Source organism: Tachysurus vachellii, chromosome 3, assembly GCF_030014155.1.
Source record: "Tachysurus vachellii isolate PV-2020 chromosome 3, HZAU_Pvac_v1, whole genome shotgun sequence".
Taxonomy (NCBI): Eukaryota; Metazoa; Chordata; class Actinopteri; order Siluriformes; family Bagridae; genus Tachysurus; species Tachysurus vachellii.
The window spans coordinates 1,483,418-1,498,672 of NC_083462.1; the positions used below are offsets into that span (position 1 = coordinate 1,483,418).

The 15,255-nt window shown below is 38.6% G+C and overlaps 2 protein-coding genes across 3 annotated transcripts; one reads left to right on the plus strand and one right to left on the minus strand.

The window, feature by feature from the left end:
- Positions 1 to 6,163: 6,163 nt before the first annotated feature.
- LOC132842526 (uncharacterized) lies at positions 6,164 to 7,888 on the minus strand. Its single transcript, XM_060865251.1, has 4 exons — positions 7,769 to 7,888; positions 7,548 to 7,576; positions 6,892 to 7,376; positions 6,164 to 6,781 (listed from the first exon to the last, which is right to left on the minus strand). Exons 2-4 carry the CDS (start codon positions 7,574 to 7,576, stop codon positions 6,303 to 6,305), a joined length of 993 nt encoding a protein of 330 aa, XP_060721234.1. The 5' UTR covers positions 7,769 to 7,888; the 3' UTR covers positions 6,164 to 6,302.
- Positions 7,880 to 11,721, plus strand: LOC132842524 (uncharacterized). Of its 2 annotated transcripts, none has more exons than XM_060865250.1 (2): positions 7,880 to 7,997; positions 9,552 to 11,721. In XM_060865250.1, the coding sequence occupies exon 2, from the start codon at positions 9,558 to 9,560 to the stop codon at positions 11,610 to 11,612; it is 2,055 nt and encodes a 684-aa protein (XP_060721233.1). In that variant the 5' UTR covers positions 7,880 to 7,997; positions 9,552 to 9,557; the 3' UTR covers positions 11,613 to 11,721. The 2 variants fall into 2 exon arrangements, with proteins under 2 accessions (XP_060721233.1, XP_060721232.1); XM_060865249.1 differs by having other exon boundaries at positions 7,882 to 7,997; positions 9,542 to 11,721.
- The last annotated feature ends 3,534 nt before the right edge of the window (positions 11,722 to 15,255 follow it).

Here is a 15,255-nt window from a genome sequence, read left to right on the forward strand (position 1 = left end):
TTTGCACACTTTTTTTTTTTTTCCTTTTTTTGCTCTTTGCACATTGCTCTTTGTCCAACATTTCAGTCATTTGCTCTTTTGCACAATCCTATACATTATCTCAGGGACCTGCTGCTATAACACTGTGTTCATTCTAGTATTACTGCACGCAATATTGTCTGACCATACAGTATGTACACTGGTCGGTCAGCGCTGTTTCTGCTTATTGTCTTTTGTGTATTGTCTCTTTTGTATTTTTTGTATTGTCTTGTAACTTTTTGTTTGCACTGTCTTTTGTCCTGCACTGTCTTGTCTGTCTTGTTTGTCTCCTCCTGCACTGTGTACACCAGGTTACACAGATACAATTTATGTATCTAGGACTACCAAAATCCTGGAGAAACTTTGTCTCATGTCACTGTGTACTGCAACAGCTATATATGGTTGTCATGACAATAAAAGCTTCTTGACTTGACTTGAAAAACCAGAACACAGAAGCTCTCACAATTCAACTTCCATTTAGAGGGATGCGCTGTTACTAGTAGCTTGACAGAGAAAGACCTGGGTGTTGTTGTCTAATATAACACCCAGATCTTTCTCTTTCGAGCTACTAGTAACAGTGCATCCCTCTAAATGGAAGCTGTATTGTACCCTCTTTCTACCCATCTACCCTCTTTCTACCATCCAGACATCCAGAAAATGTTCCCGCTCTGATTGTCTTCCGTGCAATGAAGATTTTGGACATGGAGACGTGAACTCCATGTGATTTTTTTTTACATCGATACAACATTTATCAGACTGTATATTTATAATCACACCCCCAGTGTCACCCAGATGAGGATGAGGTTCCCCTTTGAGTCTGGTTCCTCTCAAGGTTTCTTTCTTCACCATTAAAGGGAGTTTTTCCTCCCCACAGTCATCTGAGTCACCTCAGACTTGCTCATTGGGGATAAATACATACACATTTAAAGCTATCTAATATTAATCTTGAATTTTGTATTAGATTAATCTTTATATTATTTTTTATATTAACCTTTTGTTCTGTGTTTATGGTCTGTAAAGCTGCTTTGAGATAATTTCAATTGTAAAAAGTGCTATACAAATCTGAATTGAAAAACTTTCTGAATTTTTGAAAAATTCTTCTTCAAATAGCTGTGATAGTAATAAACTTTAAGGCAGTAACGCTATGTAACTCTGCTTCAACAGGAAGTGGAGCTGAAATAGGCAGAATGAATGTGTGTAAATTGTGTTAGTGATCATTTTACCTCACAGTAAAGAGGCATAATCAATATTACAGCTTTAAGATCATCAGCACAAAGTTGACACTGAGGTTAAAAGCCCAATTAAACCAGTATGTTAATGCAGTTCCACTCACCTGTTCCAGTATCTGCTTGGCCTTACTCTGTAGGTCTCCCTGTTCCTGGGTACTGACTATATTTACAGCATATCAGTAACTTTATTAAAGAGGAGGAATGCATTTCTTGAGAAACATGAATTACTGAGGAATTCCTTTTCCCTGTTGTAATTCACAGATTAATGTGAGGACAGTTTTCTACTCACACATGAACACAGTGCAAGGTCAATAAACACAGCAGAAATCATTGAGAAACACTAAGACTGAGAAAGACTAAATCAACATGAGCTCACAGACACTTCAGTTTTAATCATCGCAGTTCCACAAACTTGTTCCAGTATCTGCTTGTCCACACTCCACAAGTCTCCCTTTTCCTGGCTACTGTGGTTAAATAATTTTAAGTCATTGTTTTTTTTTTTCCTTTTATTTCTAGTATCTTTTTTTGGATAATGTAGAAGCCAAATCAAGTGACAATGCTAGTTAATTTCAAACTTTACATTAGTCTCGTGGTTCCTGTCTCACATTAATATGAAAGAATAGGGCAAGGTAACTCAGGATCTCATCTGTCCCTATGCCATTTGTCTCATTGTTTAAGGTGGTCATTTGTTCATTATTCACTTCAAGGTCTGAATCAAGAAGAACTGCCAAGCATAAGAGGTGAACTCATTCCTATGATAATGAAGTGGTCTGAGTAATACTGTTATTCTGATGGGATTAAGGGTGGGTGAAATTCCAAGATTTGGTGTGGTACTGTTACATCCTTCCATGCTTTGTCACCCGAGTACTTTGTTTCTATCTGAAGGGACTGCCCCTAAAATGTGTGTCATTACAATCCATTACGACTAAGTCAGACTTGATCAGGCCTTTCATTTTGAGGGAACTCAATGTTGCATCATGACGCTATGGAAACTCAATTCCCATGCTGTCATACAAATGGAGGTAGGAAATCAGAGGTAGGAAATCATGTTCAACCTGTTTGAGGAGGGAACCCGTGGGAGCCTGGGGTGCTCTGAAGAACTTGAGACCCTGGAGTCAAGCCCGTATCCAGCTTATAGAACCTTATGAATGTGAGCGGAGAGGACCACAAACATCTTGCAAAGGTGAATCTTCAGATAGTGCCTTGAAAGAAACCACGCTCCTAGTGGAGTGATTTCTAATGCCAAGGGGCAAATCCAATCCATGTACGTCAAAGGCCAGACAGATTGCATCAATTGTCCAATGCGATAAACATTTTTTAGTGGTGGAGAAGCCTCTGTTGTGCCCCCAAAGCAGAATTACAACTGATCTGACCTACACCACAGGACTGAGAGGTTGACATAGATTTTGAGGGCCCTGACTGGGCACAAGAGATGAAGCTTCACCTGTTCTTGTGGAAGTTGGAAAGGAGGAGACTTGGAGAATGACCAGATGGACATTGGAGAAAGGCAACTTTGGAATGTAGTTTGTCCTCTGGAACAATATGGCCAAGGGCAAAACCAAATCTAAAGCAGAAGAAGGCATTTGGGCCTGCAAATCTCCTACTCTTTTTAAGCAATGTCAATGCTAGTAACAGAGCAACCTCGAGAGTCAGAAACTTATCAGAGGCCGGCCAGAGAGGTTTAGTGAGCCACCCTTAAGCTTTCAAGGACAATTGACTGGTCCTAGGAAGGAACCCACAGTTTACAGAAAGGCCTCAGCCATCTTGGCACTGCACAGAAACTGAGAAACAAGGGAATGCTTCCCCACAGAGGTTTTCTGCCCACTACACCCATGTGTAATTTAAGCGTAATGGGTGAAAACCCTCCTGAAAGCTAATCCTGCAAAAACTCCAGAACTGGACCAATCAGGCAGTGGACTGGGTCAATGTGATGCTGAGAGCACTATGAACTGAAGAGGTGCCACTTCAGGACATAAAGTTTCCTCATGAAAGGAGCTCTAGCATTAAAAATGGTCTCAATAATCTCAGTCGAGAGAACAAAATCTGTTTCTCCCTATATGTAGACTGGAATCAGATACAGAATCATACACCAGACAATCAGTAGTATGATCTTCCTTTTACTTTAGACTTTTATCTGGAAAATGAATTCCTTCTGCTATTACTTAGAAACAGATTAGTGTTCATCTTAGTAAATAATTCACAGAGATGAAATTAAATGAAATAGCAGCTAGTTAATTATTACTGTAACACTCATCTGTGTTGTACATAAATTTAGAGCTAAGATAAGAGCAAACTTTGGCCATTGTTTTGACTGACACCCCATTTATCGTAGAAATTTAATTTCTCTGGAACTTTCCCTTCCTCAAGTCCAAAGTAAAGAGAGATAAAAACATAGTCCTCGTCTTCAGATTAACAGCTATAATGTGATCGAGATTGATGAGGCTACCCTGTAAAACAGCTAAATAACAGACAGGATGGGTGACTTTTTGTAGCACTGATCATAAAGAACATAGATGAGACTCTTAATTGTTTTTTGTTATTGCACAATTCTACTGAATTCTGGATTTAGGAGTAAATGCAGGAACATTTTACTTCAGAGAGCACTGTTCCAACAACTCACATAATATGTCAGGATTCATGTTTAATGAAATTATTCAAAATTTAAGGCAGATTGTTTTAAGACTGACATGTTCAGGTGTCCTGGATTATTACAGCAGAATAGTTTACTAAAGTTTAAGTTTAATATAGTTCCACTATATTACTCAGTATTGCTGTAAATCTTCCCACAGAATAGTTTATTCTAGACAACTATAAGAACTCATCATTAAAACAGTGGGTTGACAGAAATCTGTGAGTAAACCAATTCTTTAGCCAGACCATCTAAAGAAGGCTTTGTTTTCTCACAGTGACACTGTAACCAACCTCAGTAACCATATATAAATATATTATACCACATATGTATAAATATATTATACATATTTACAAATCTAAATCAGGAGCCATGTTTATATGTATGTATATATACAGGTTCTGGTAATATAATTAGAATATCATCAAAAAGATGATTTATTTCACTAATTCCATTCAAAAAGTCAAACTTGTATATTATATTCATTCATTACACACAGACTGCTGATATATTTCAAATGTGTATTTCTTTTCATTTTGATGATTATAACTGACAACTAAAGAAAATCCCACATTCAGTATCTCAGAAAATTAGAATATTACTTAAGACCAATACAAAGAAAGGATTTTTAGAAATCTGGGCACTGCTCAGGTGTTATGAGAGCCCATGTTGCTCTGATCGTGGCCTTCAGCTCTTCTACATTGTTGGGTCTGGCATATCGCATCTTCATCTTCACAATACACCATAGATTTTCTATGGAGTTAAGGTCAGGCGAGTTTGCTGGCCAATTAAGAATAGGGATCCCATGGTCCTTAAACCAGGTACTGGTAGCTTTGGTCAGCAGCAGGAAGTGCTCTAAAGTGCTCTAAAACTTCCTGGTATACGGCTGCATTGACCTTGGACCTCAGAAAACACAGTGGACCAACACCAGCATATGACATGGCACCCCAAACCATTACAGACTGTGGAAACTTTACACTAGACCTCAAGCAATGTGGATTGTGTGCCTCTCCTCTCTTCCTCCACACTCTGGGACCCTGATTTCCAAAGGAAATGCAAAATCTACTTTCATCAGAGAACATAACTTTGGACCACTCAGCAGCAGTCCAGTCCTTTTTGTCTTTAGCCCAGACAAGATGCTTCTGACGCTGTCTGTGCTCTTCATGCTTCCTGCTGCTGACCAACTTTATGGAGATGCAGATTTCATTTTCCAACAGGACTCGGCACCTGCACACAGTGCCAAAGCTACCAGTACCTGGTGTAAGCAAACTCGCCTGACCTTAACCCCATAGAAAATCTATGGGGCATTCTGAAGAGGATCGTGTGTTTACACTGTGCTCGGATCGGCCTGACTCGTCTGTCAGTTCCCTTCACACTCCAGGAGATGACACAAGATCTTTCAGTGGTACAATCCAGTAAGCAGCAGTTTTGCAGACAGAAATGAGTTGTTGATGAAAAAGGTCAACTGAGAATAACCAGACTAGTTAGAGGTGACAGACCCTCAGTAACTCACATACAGAAATACACAATAATACTAGTATCCTTCCAGCACAACCACTAATGAATCAGACTACAGTATCACAGTAACTACTTTGTACATTTAGGGAGAGCAGCAAATCATCTTCATATCAAATACACCTGCTTGATGCACAATACCACAGCTGGTTCCCATTCTGTCACATGGACCATCATCATGGACCAAAATTTCTAAAGAAATCACATTGCAATTTCATGACCTTAAATTAGTCTCATGGCCTCATACAGTTGTGTTGTTGAAGCTGTTGAAGCATGATATGAAAAAGATAAAATAAGAGGACCTGCTGGATTCAGCAGTATTTAATGCACTGCCAAATAATGAGTTTGGAAGCCATGTTGTCAATTTAAACCTAATGTGCTGTTACTAATGTGATATTTAAGAGCACTATTTATTCAGCAATTTACTGTTGATATGTTGGACTCCAATTAGATTTATCTCACTGCTCACCATCTTCTTATTCATATATCATTGTATACGTCTTTAAATGTTATTTTTAAATCATTTTATTACATTTAACAGCAAAGAATAAAAATGAGATCTAGTAATTGAGTCTGAATGTTCATCTATTGTTGAGGTTTAAAGCTGAGTGTTAAAAGGTGTCCCATCTACTCCATCTAATTCCCTATGTTTATTATTCTAACCCTCATGTGCTTACACACACTTGTCAGTAGCTGGAACTTCAATATTAATTATGTGGCTTAATTTACATTTTCTTTATATTGATAATTATTGAAATAAAGAAAAGATAGATTTGGGATTTTAAAAGAAATTTTAATTGTGTACAATGGAACAAGGTACAGAACATCAGAGATGAACATTAAAGCCTTTGATATTTTTCTCATTAATAATACATGAAATCAACAAATCCTGTTAGGACTGGTTTGTTCTCTTAGGCACAGATGGCTGCCAGTCGTTGGTTGTTCTCCTTCATCTGATCGATGAGTCTTGGCAGGTCATTGCCATAGAGGAGCTCATTCCCTGTGATCTGCTCTATGGCCTTCATCACATCCTCCATCACCTTCATCACAGGCTCCTGGAGGATGAATCTGCGAGTCTGATGTTCAGCCACACTGACCCTCCCACTCAGGACACCCAGAAGATTGACAGCTCCTCTCACTTTCCCCTGGAACTCAGCTACAGACTGTTTCTGCTCCTTTACCTTCTGGATTCCTTCACGTATCTGTTTCAGCTGGTCATCTTTCTGACTGATGTCACATTCGGTCTGGGAAATCTTAGACACGTAGTGAGATACTTTAAGTTCATTTTTTCTCACTTCATTCTCAGACTTTCTCACCTCCTCTTGAGCCACTTGGACAGCTTTGTTTGCTTGATCCAGTTCAACTCCACCACCAATCATCATGGCAGGACCTGAACAGTGAAGAAACAAACTATACAGTCAGAAAAGACACTCACATGAAGGTTATGATGATGAAACAGTTCAGATGTCATTATATTTATCTGTATGCTGTAATTCTTACCTACAATCCATCCAATGATTGGTATAACTAACAGTCCTGCCCCAACACCTGTGACAATTTCAGCATCACGTTTCCTTTTCTGCTGACCCTGAAGTGTGTGTATTGCTGAATCCAGATTTCTCCTGGTCTGCTCCAGAGCTCCCTGAGATTCTCTGAGCAATTTTTCATTTGATTCCTTCTTTTCTCTAAAGTTGTCTAAGGTTAGTTTTGTGTTATTCATCTCCTGCTTGAGTTTCCACTCCTCTTGTATCAGTCTCTCTAAGTTTTCATCCAGACTCTTTAACCCTGAACTGGCTTCCTGTTCTGACTGCTTCAGGAGCTCATGAGCCTGTACTATCTGCTGTCTGATGTAGTCGTAGTTGGAGCATTTCCCAGTTACAGGATCTACATCTGCCTCAATAAGAGCCTTATAGACTTCATTCACGGACGAGATCCCACCTTTCAGTGGAATGAGAACAGCTTCAGCTGTGTTCTTCAGCACAACTCTGTAGACACAAATATAAATCACAGGCAAGGATACAAGACCAAACTGACTATTATTTTGAATAATTATTAAGTTTAGAAAAAATGAAGATTTACATTTTATTTGACTAATAAAACACATTTAAATATAATGTAAGAATAATGTATAATGTCATTACTGGTTTTTAACTTACTCTGATGAATAGTTCTGAGCCATGTTCATCTGAAACAGAAAACAATCATTTACAGGACCAGCATGTGTACCTTAAGACAATAACAATCATAATAATTATAATAAAGTATTTCATTAAATTAAAATTAAATACAATAACATAACCTCCTGTATTTTTCCAAATTTTATTTATATTTTGCTCAGTATGAAGTGTAGGTTATTATTTTAAGAGTGAAATCATACCGTCTGTAGTAAGCTGTTGTATCTTCTTCCAGCTCAGTTTTTTAAAGATAAGCCTCCTTTTAAACTGCTGTATCACTTCAGGGGGCCTGAAGCTCCAAATGGGGAGGGGATTCCACAGACTATAAATTCTCCGTGATTGTTGAGTTTTCTTACCTGTACTGCATTTTTGTAGACAGAGCTGACGGAGAAACTCGTCCACATCTTCACTAAAAACTACCAAGATATCAAGGTACAGATTTTATTGTTCACCTAAGATTTTAATGACTAATTCACTTGCACATTTGATCCATTTCAGTATCAGAGAAAGTATGAGTGGCAAACTAATTATACCCAGTGAATATCAATAGAAATGTGATTGTTGTACAGGTTATAACAGACCTCTTCAGGGATAGTTTTCACATATATATCAGACATATTTTAATCTTAAGGTTTTTCCTATCTTCTCAATCCTGTTTTATTTGCTTGTCTTAGAATCTGGCACTTTCTTCATCACACCTTAATTTTCACATATACATTACTGTTTTTTCAGTTCTTTTCCTTTCCATACTTTATTGTACCCAAAGCAATGAAAGTCTCGATTATACCTTTACAAATGTTCTAGTTGTCGTGGGCTGGATTTAAATATCCTGCCTGTCAGGGGCAGGTGGTCTAATGAGCACTGCTTCCGCCCTCTGCTGGCTGCCAAAGGAAATCTACTATTTGAAAATGACCATTTTAATTTACATGATGATAATAACTAGTGGAGATACATGTAGTGTCCTCTTATAATGTAGACATGACACAGGAGGACCTGTTATAGGACATGGGATTGAATAGCACCCATTGGTCCATTAGCATTGATCCCTGACTATACTTCAGAAAATGAAAAATAATTATCATTAACCAAAGAAACCATTACATATCATGAAGAGAGAAAAACAACAGAACATCAATGTGGAAAGTTGAAGATGGCAGGTAACAGTTAGCGGGTAACAGGCACTGTGCATCCAAATCAAAATTGGATTTCCTGCCAATTGCAGTAAGCACTTCTGCTAACTACTGAATGTGGAGTATGAATACTTATCTAAATTATTCATTCATTCATTCATCTTCTACCGCTTATCCGAACTACCTCAGGTCACAGGGAGCCTGTGTCTATCTCAGGCGTCATCGGGCATCAAGGCAGGATACACCCTGGACGGAGTGCCAACCCATCGCAGGGCACACACACAGTCTCATTCACTCACACACTACGGACAATTTTCCAGAGATGCCAATCAACCTACCATGCATGTCTTTGGACCGGGGGAGGAAACCGGAGTACCCGGAGGAAACCCCCGAGGCACGGGGAGAACATGCAAACTCCCTTAACTAAATTAGATTTTTAAAATTTACTTTAAAATATTTACAGAAAGTTCATCTTTTATTCTGAATATATTGTAGAGATGTTTTATATATACATGTGTGAACATGAGGACAAGCGCTGTTCAGTATATGAGCGTTAATACTGAGGGAAAATGCACAAAAGTGACACATAATTGATCCATGGTTTGATCAATGAAACCCTGTGATTGAGAACCTCCACTGAACGAGCCCAAAGGTGGTCCTGAGCATTAAAGTATTCAATCTAAAGCCATGGTCTTAGTCTAGTGCAACTGAATGATCATGATTCATTTCTTTCTTCTCTATTATAGAATTTTGCTGTGCATAAAACTGGATTATCAAAAAATTGTTTTGTATCCATTTTTTTTCATGATATACATATTTCATTCACTAAATTTACTTTGATTTTAGTCAAAACAAGGAAGTCATGGATTTGCAAATTGCAAAGAAAACTCAAAGCCTCACCACAGCCCAGGAGATGAGGAACCAAACCAAGCTTGTGATGCAGCCGTATGCCAACTGGGAGGAGTATCTGACTCCTGCTCCTCTCTCCATAGCCATCCTGGGAGAGCTGGTCTTCATCTCCTCCAAAACAGATTTCTCCATCAACAAGAACAGACCTGAAGGTGGCTACAAGTTCATCAGATACCCAGAGTCATTTCGTGCCTGCCTCATGCAGGTGTGTAACTCAGGCTGGTGGGCTTTCAACGAGGCCCATAAGAACATGGATCAGATTAGACTCCACACCATGGCAGTTCCTGATTACATGAAGACAGCTGTGAAGATCCTGTTCCAAGGCAGTGATGAGGTTGTTGAAGCTCACCTCCCTGACCAGCTGGAGAACATCCGTGTTGTTGCAGATGACTGTCTTGAGCTGGCCAGTTCAACAGAAAAAAGGTTCACTGATGTCATCAACATTATCCAAGAATTGCTGGAAGCATGTGTAAATGCTGAGCACTTTTATGGAGAGGAGCTGGATGCTATTAAGATCAAACTGGATGAAGCCAAGCTGAGAAAGCAGTCATCAGAAGAAGCTGCTAAACGCTCAGAGAAAGCAATTAAGGACATGGAAAAGCAACTGAATGAAGCCCATGAAAGTTACAGCAAAGCAATGGATTCACTGCCCAGTGGATGGGAAATGATAGGAATGGATTTGGTTGAAGGCATATGTGAGGGCGTCACAACTCTTATTAATGGAATAACGTCCATAGGATCTGAAATATGTTCCTTTAAGTTCCTAAAGAAAAAGTCAAAAAGTGGAGAACCTGAAGCTGGTTGCTTTGATGGCTTTGATGAAATTACTATTTATAGTAAATCTGCAGAAATCCTGAAATGCACAGAGAAAATTCAAGAGTTTGTGATTGAAAACACAATTAACTGGAAAGATTTGTATGATCAAAAACACAAAACTACAAAGACAAATTTTCAGCAAAATCAGTTCAATCGAATCAGAGAGAGTTTTAAAAAATGCCAAAACTGCACAGCAAAAGAGGAAGCTCAAAACATCTGTACCAAAGGCATCGAGATCTGTGAAGAACTAGCAAAGTATACACCAGAACACAAATGTGAAGAAGCCAAAACAAACGAGTTGATTCAACTGATCAGAAACCTGAATGAATCAGCTCGCAGTTTTGACAGCAAAAGTAAATCTGTCACAAATTCTCCTGCTCTGACTCCAAAACCACCGATGATGTATAAAGAAGAAAGTAACACTGGGAAGGTGAAAGTTTCACAAAGGGCATCAGATAATGCCAGGTTCCGCATAGAGCAGGGCCGTGCTCAACTGGACAAGACCAGAGAGGTCTATGAGAAGAGTGTAGAGAACATGGAGAAGAACCAGAAGGAGCTGACTGACATCCTGATCACCATGAGGAACTGTGAGATCAAAGAGATAGACTTTAACACCACTATAAAAATGTTGTTTAAGGGTATGGATGCCATGGGGAGAGTGAAGGAGCAGTGGGAGAAGATGGTGCACTTCTTTCAGATGGTGTCCAACATTGTGAGAATCAGTCTGACCAAAACCCTTAAAAATTTTGCATCCACATCTGAGAAGACACAGAAACTTTCCTACAACGCAAAGCTCTTCTCCAAAGATCTGCTCTACAATCAAGCCTTTCAAGCCACCAACATCGCCAGCCTTGTCAACATGATCTCTACAACCTACACTGAGGTGTCCACCAAGCACATCATGGATCGTGCCAGCTCTCTGGGAAAACTGATGGCCATGGACAAGGAAAAGCCAGAGTTTCAGTTTGAGGTTGATCAGTTACGGAACTCCTGTGATGGGGCTCAGAAAGCCATTTTAGTCCTTGTCCTCAAGAACAAGAAGGAGTTTGAAGAGAAGAGTCTTGCAAGACTGGAGAAGATTGATAAAGAGTTACTCGCCATTCTCCCTGCTGCTGCTCCAGAAGAGATAAAGAGCATTCAAGCAGCTGTTCAAAGTGGATTCACAGAAGAAGATGAATCAGCCTACGCCTGAGTGTGTAGCAGATTTCACTCAGCACCACAAATGAACCACCGACTCCAGGCTCTTTGGTGAATTACGTCTACAGTTTAATAAACAGAACAAGGGAGACACACAAACGCACACACACTCACACACAGACACAGTCACAAACACAGAGACAGACAGACACACAAAAACATACAGACAGACAGACAGACAGACAGACACACACACACACTCTCACACACACAGTCAGGTTAAAAGTCTGTCAGCTAAAGAATGCATGAGAAAAATTAATCCCTGTCCTTCATTAACACAAGGTTTTGTGTATAAAACTAACTGGAAAACTCACGGTTTAAATTGGCAACAACAGACAAACACATCCAGGCCGCTCACTCCTCAAACTTAATATATGTGCCTCATCTTTCCCAGAAAATCACACACACAAACTCAGTCCACTCTTATAACACTTCCGTAATCAATACTGAACCATATTCTTGCTTGGTTGAACATATTTTTAACCATCGTTACGGAGAGGTGGAAAAACATACCTTAATTCATACCTTAACCTTTCTTCAGCCACATTCAGAACAGAGGGTCTGTCGCGACGGCGTCACCAAGTGACGTCAATCAAATTCAAACTGCATATATTTTTCTTTTCATTTCAAAACACATTTTTTGTATCATATAAAAAAAATACAATAAAGAACATACATGAGGTGGATAAGAAAAATACACAAGGCTACAAAAATAATTTATTCATATGAAGTTTCTTTCAAAATAAAATACACTAAAAGTTTGCTGGAACACAAAACTCAACAAAAATTCAGTTCAATTCAATTCAAGTTTATTTGTATAGCACTTTTTACAATGGACATTGTCTCAAAGCAGCTTTACAGAACATAAACATAGAGCAGAAGGTAAACATAAGGAGTAATATAAAGAATTAATATAATAAAAATTCAAGATATATATAGTTCACAGTATGTATGTATGTATGTATGTATGTATGTATATGTATTTATCCCCAATGAGCAAGTCTGAGGTGACTCAAGCAGCAGTGACAAGGAAAAACTCCCTTAAATTGGTAAAGGTAGAAACCTTGAGAGGAACCAGACTCAAAGGGGAACCTCATCCTCATATGGGTGACACTAGAGGGTGTGATTACAAATATACAGTCAAACAAATGCTGTATCAGTGTAAGGATCACATGGAGTTCAGATCTCCTCTTAAAATCAAACTTCATAATTCCTTTCAGCCTAAACCCTAAAGCATATGTACCAGATCATGATAATTATTGTAGAGTTAATTATTTGCTAAAACCTAAAGCTGATTCTGCCTCTTTTCAGCATAATTAATGTGTGATTTATATGTTCAGTAAAGTCTGAGTGATATTAACACATTTAATATTGTACACTGAATAAAACTCATTTGAATTTAACAGTTACATAAAACATCACAATACACAGCTTTGCTTTTACAAAGTAATTACACTGAAAAATATTTTCTTTGTGATCATTCATTCATTCATCTTCTACCGCTTATCCGAACTACCTCGGGTCACGGAGAGCCTGTGCCTATCTCAGGCGTCATCGGGCATCAAGGCAGGATACACCCTGGACGGAGTTTCTTTGTGATCAATTAAATATAATTAAATGTCTACAAGTAACTCATTGCCAGCTTCATGTCAAGTCTCTAAAGTGCAGTGAATAAATATGTTTTTTGGCTTGTTTAAAGGTGATTGTGGTGTTTGTTCACATCTTTCAATGTAGGCAAAACACATTCTGTTATATTTTTCCATAATTATTTGATGAAAGAGACATGATTTGATCATCTATGATATATTTTTGCTTTCTCATGATGTATACATTCACAGCTCTTTTATTATAACATGGCTCTTGGTCTCCCTATGTTTAACTCATCTTACATCTGATGAAAGAGCAGTATTTTTATGGTCAAACCAAGAAACACTTTACAAAAAAATGGATGTCTGCATTTATTATAAGGAACTGGTATTACAGAGCCTTACAAGCCAAGTCAAGCAAAGAAAATGATCATAACCTCATTCATATTACCTTTGGTAATATGACATGCAGTAATATGACTCTAATTGTCATATTACATGCAGTAATATGACTCTACTTGTCAGATTTACCCCAAATTTGTGAATTATGTTATAATGCATAAAGCTCTCCTAATGGGCAGAATTACACTCGAATAGCTGTTTCTCATGAGACCCAAATAAGTGAAGTCTAATAGGCTGGACAAGTATAAAGTCTCCATCATGAAACTTTAACATTATTTATATGTTCTCTTCTTTATTCTGTGTAACTTGGTGGCACTGTAAGTGCTTGGACCCCTCGGATTACTTTTACTTATTTATTATTAATGGTGCTTGCAAAGCAACATTATTACTATTGTGCCGGACAAAACTTCAGCGTGTAACTTGTCCCGCAGCTTTTGTCCTAGACCCATGAATTACGTGTCAAATCGACCGGCTCATTGAGGAGAGGTGTGCTATGTGCTATGCGATCCGAGTACCGGTACTTCCGGTACCGGGTCTCAAATGTCCTTTTTTCCCATAGACTCCCATTATAAACTTTGGAGGTTTATAACTCGGCAAGCTTTCGAACTACCTACACCAAACTTGGCCAGCTCCTTTAGGGTGATACTCTGAACAAACTTTTAAATTGGTGTACCGACTGGCCTTTCGGTTGTGCCACAGCCCCAGCCCCAAAATATGCAAAATCAAAAAACTTTTTACAACATGGTCATGTGACATATCAAAACACTCACAACAATGAGGGGAACTTCCTCACGTGTATTTTGATGACGTCACGTGATGTCACGTGAAAAAAAAAAATTAGCACAACATGGACATGTGACATATCAAAACTCTCAGCACAATGAGGAAAACTTCCTCAAGAGTATTCAGATGATGTCACATGCTCGTCTCGCCTAGCCTCCAGGATTTGCCACATGCAAGCACCATTCACATTTTCTTCAGGAAATGTATGTTCTAGTTACTACTGTTATTCCTTATCTTACCTAAAACAAACTCCGGAGACCAAACTAAGCATGAAGATGTGAAATCCAAGAGAAAATCCTGGGTAATTGGCTTCAAAAAGTATATTTCTTAATAAATACACATCTATGAAGGTCCCCTAGGAGACTTCCTGTAAGAATTGGACACACTGTTCAGCATTTTCCATTCCGACAGCACCGACAGATTTCAACCTCCTCTCTGACAAGCTTTAGTCTTCTTCCATTCTGACTCTCCTAGACTCATTCGCCCTGACACTCAACAGCTACCTAAATTCTAATTCGAATTTAAATTTATTTGTATAGCATTTTTAACAACTGACATTGTCTCAAAGCAGCTTTACAGAACATAAACATAAAACAAAAAGATAAAATTATGATAAATATAAAGATTAATATAATAAAAAAAATAAGATTATTACTAGATATATTTAAATGTGTTTGTATTTATCCCCAATGAGCAAGTCTGAGGTGACTCAGGCAGCAGTGGCCAGGAAAAACTCCCTTAGATGGTTAAGGCAGGAACACGGCGAGGCAGGCGGGGAACATGCAGGAGGGGGGAGCAAGGAAAAATGGCGAGGCAGAATTTCCATCATTTGTGTTTCATGTCCTTGACTTTAACACACTGTGAGGA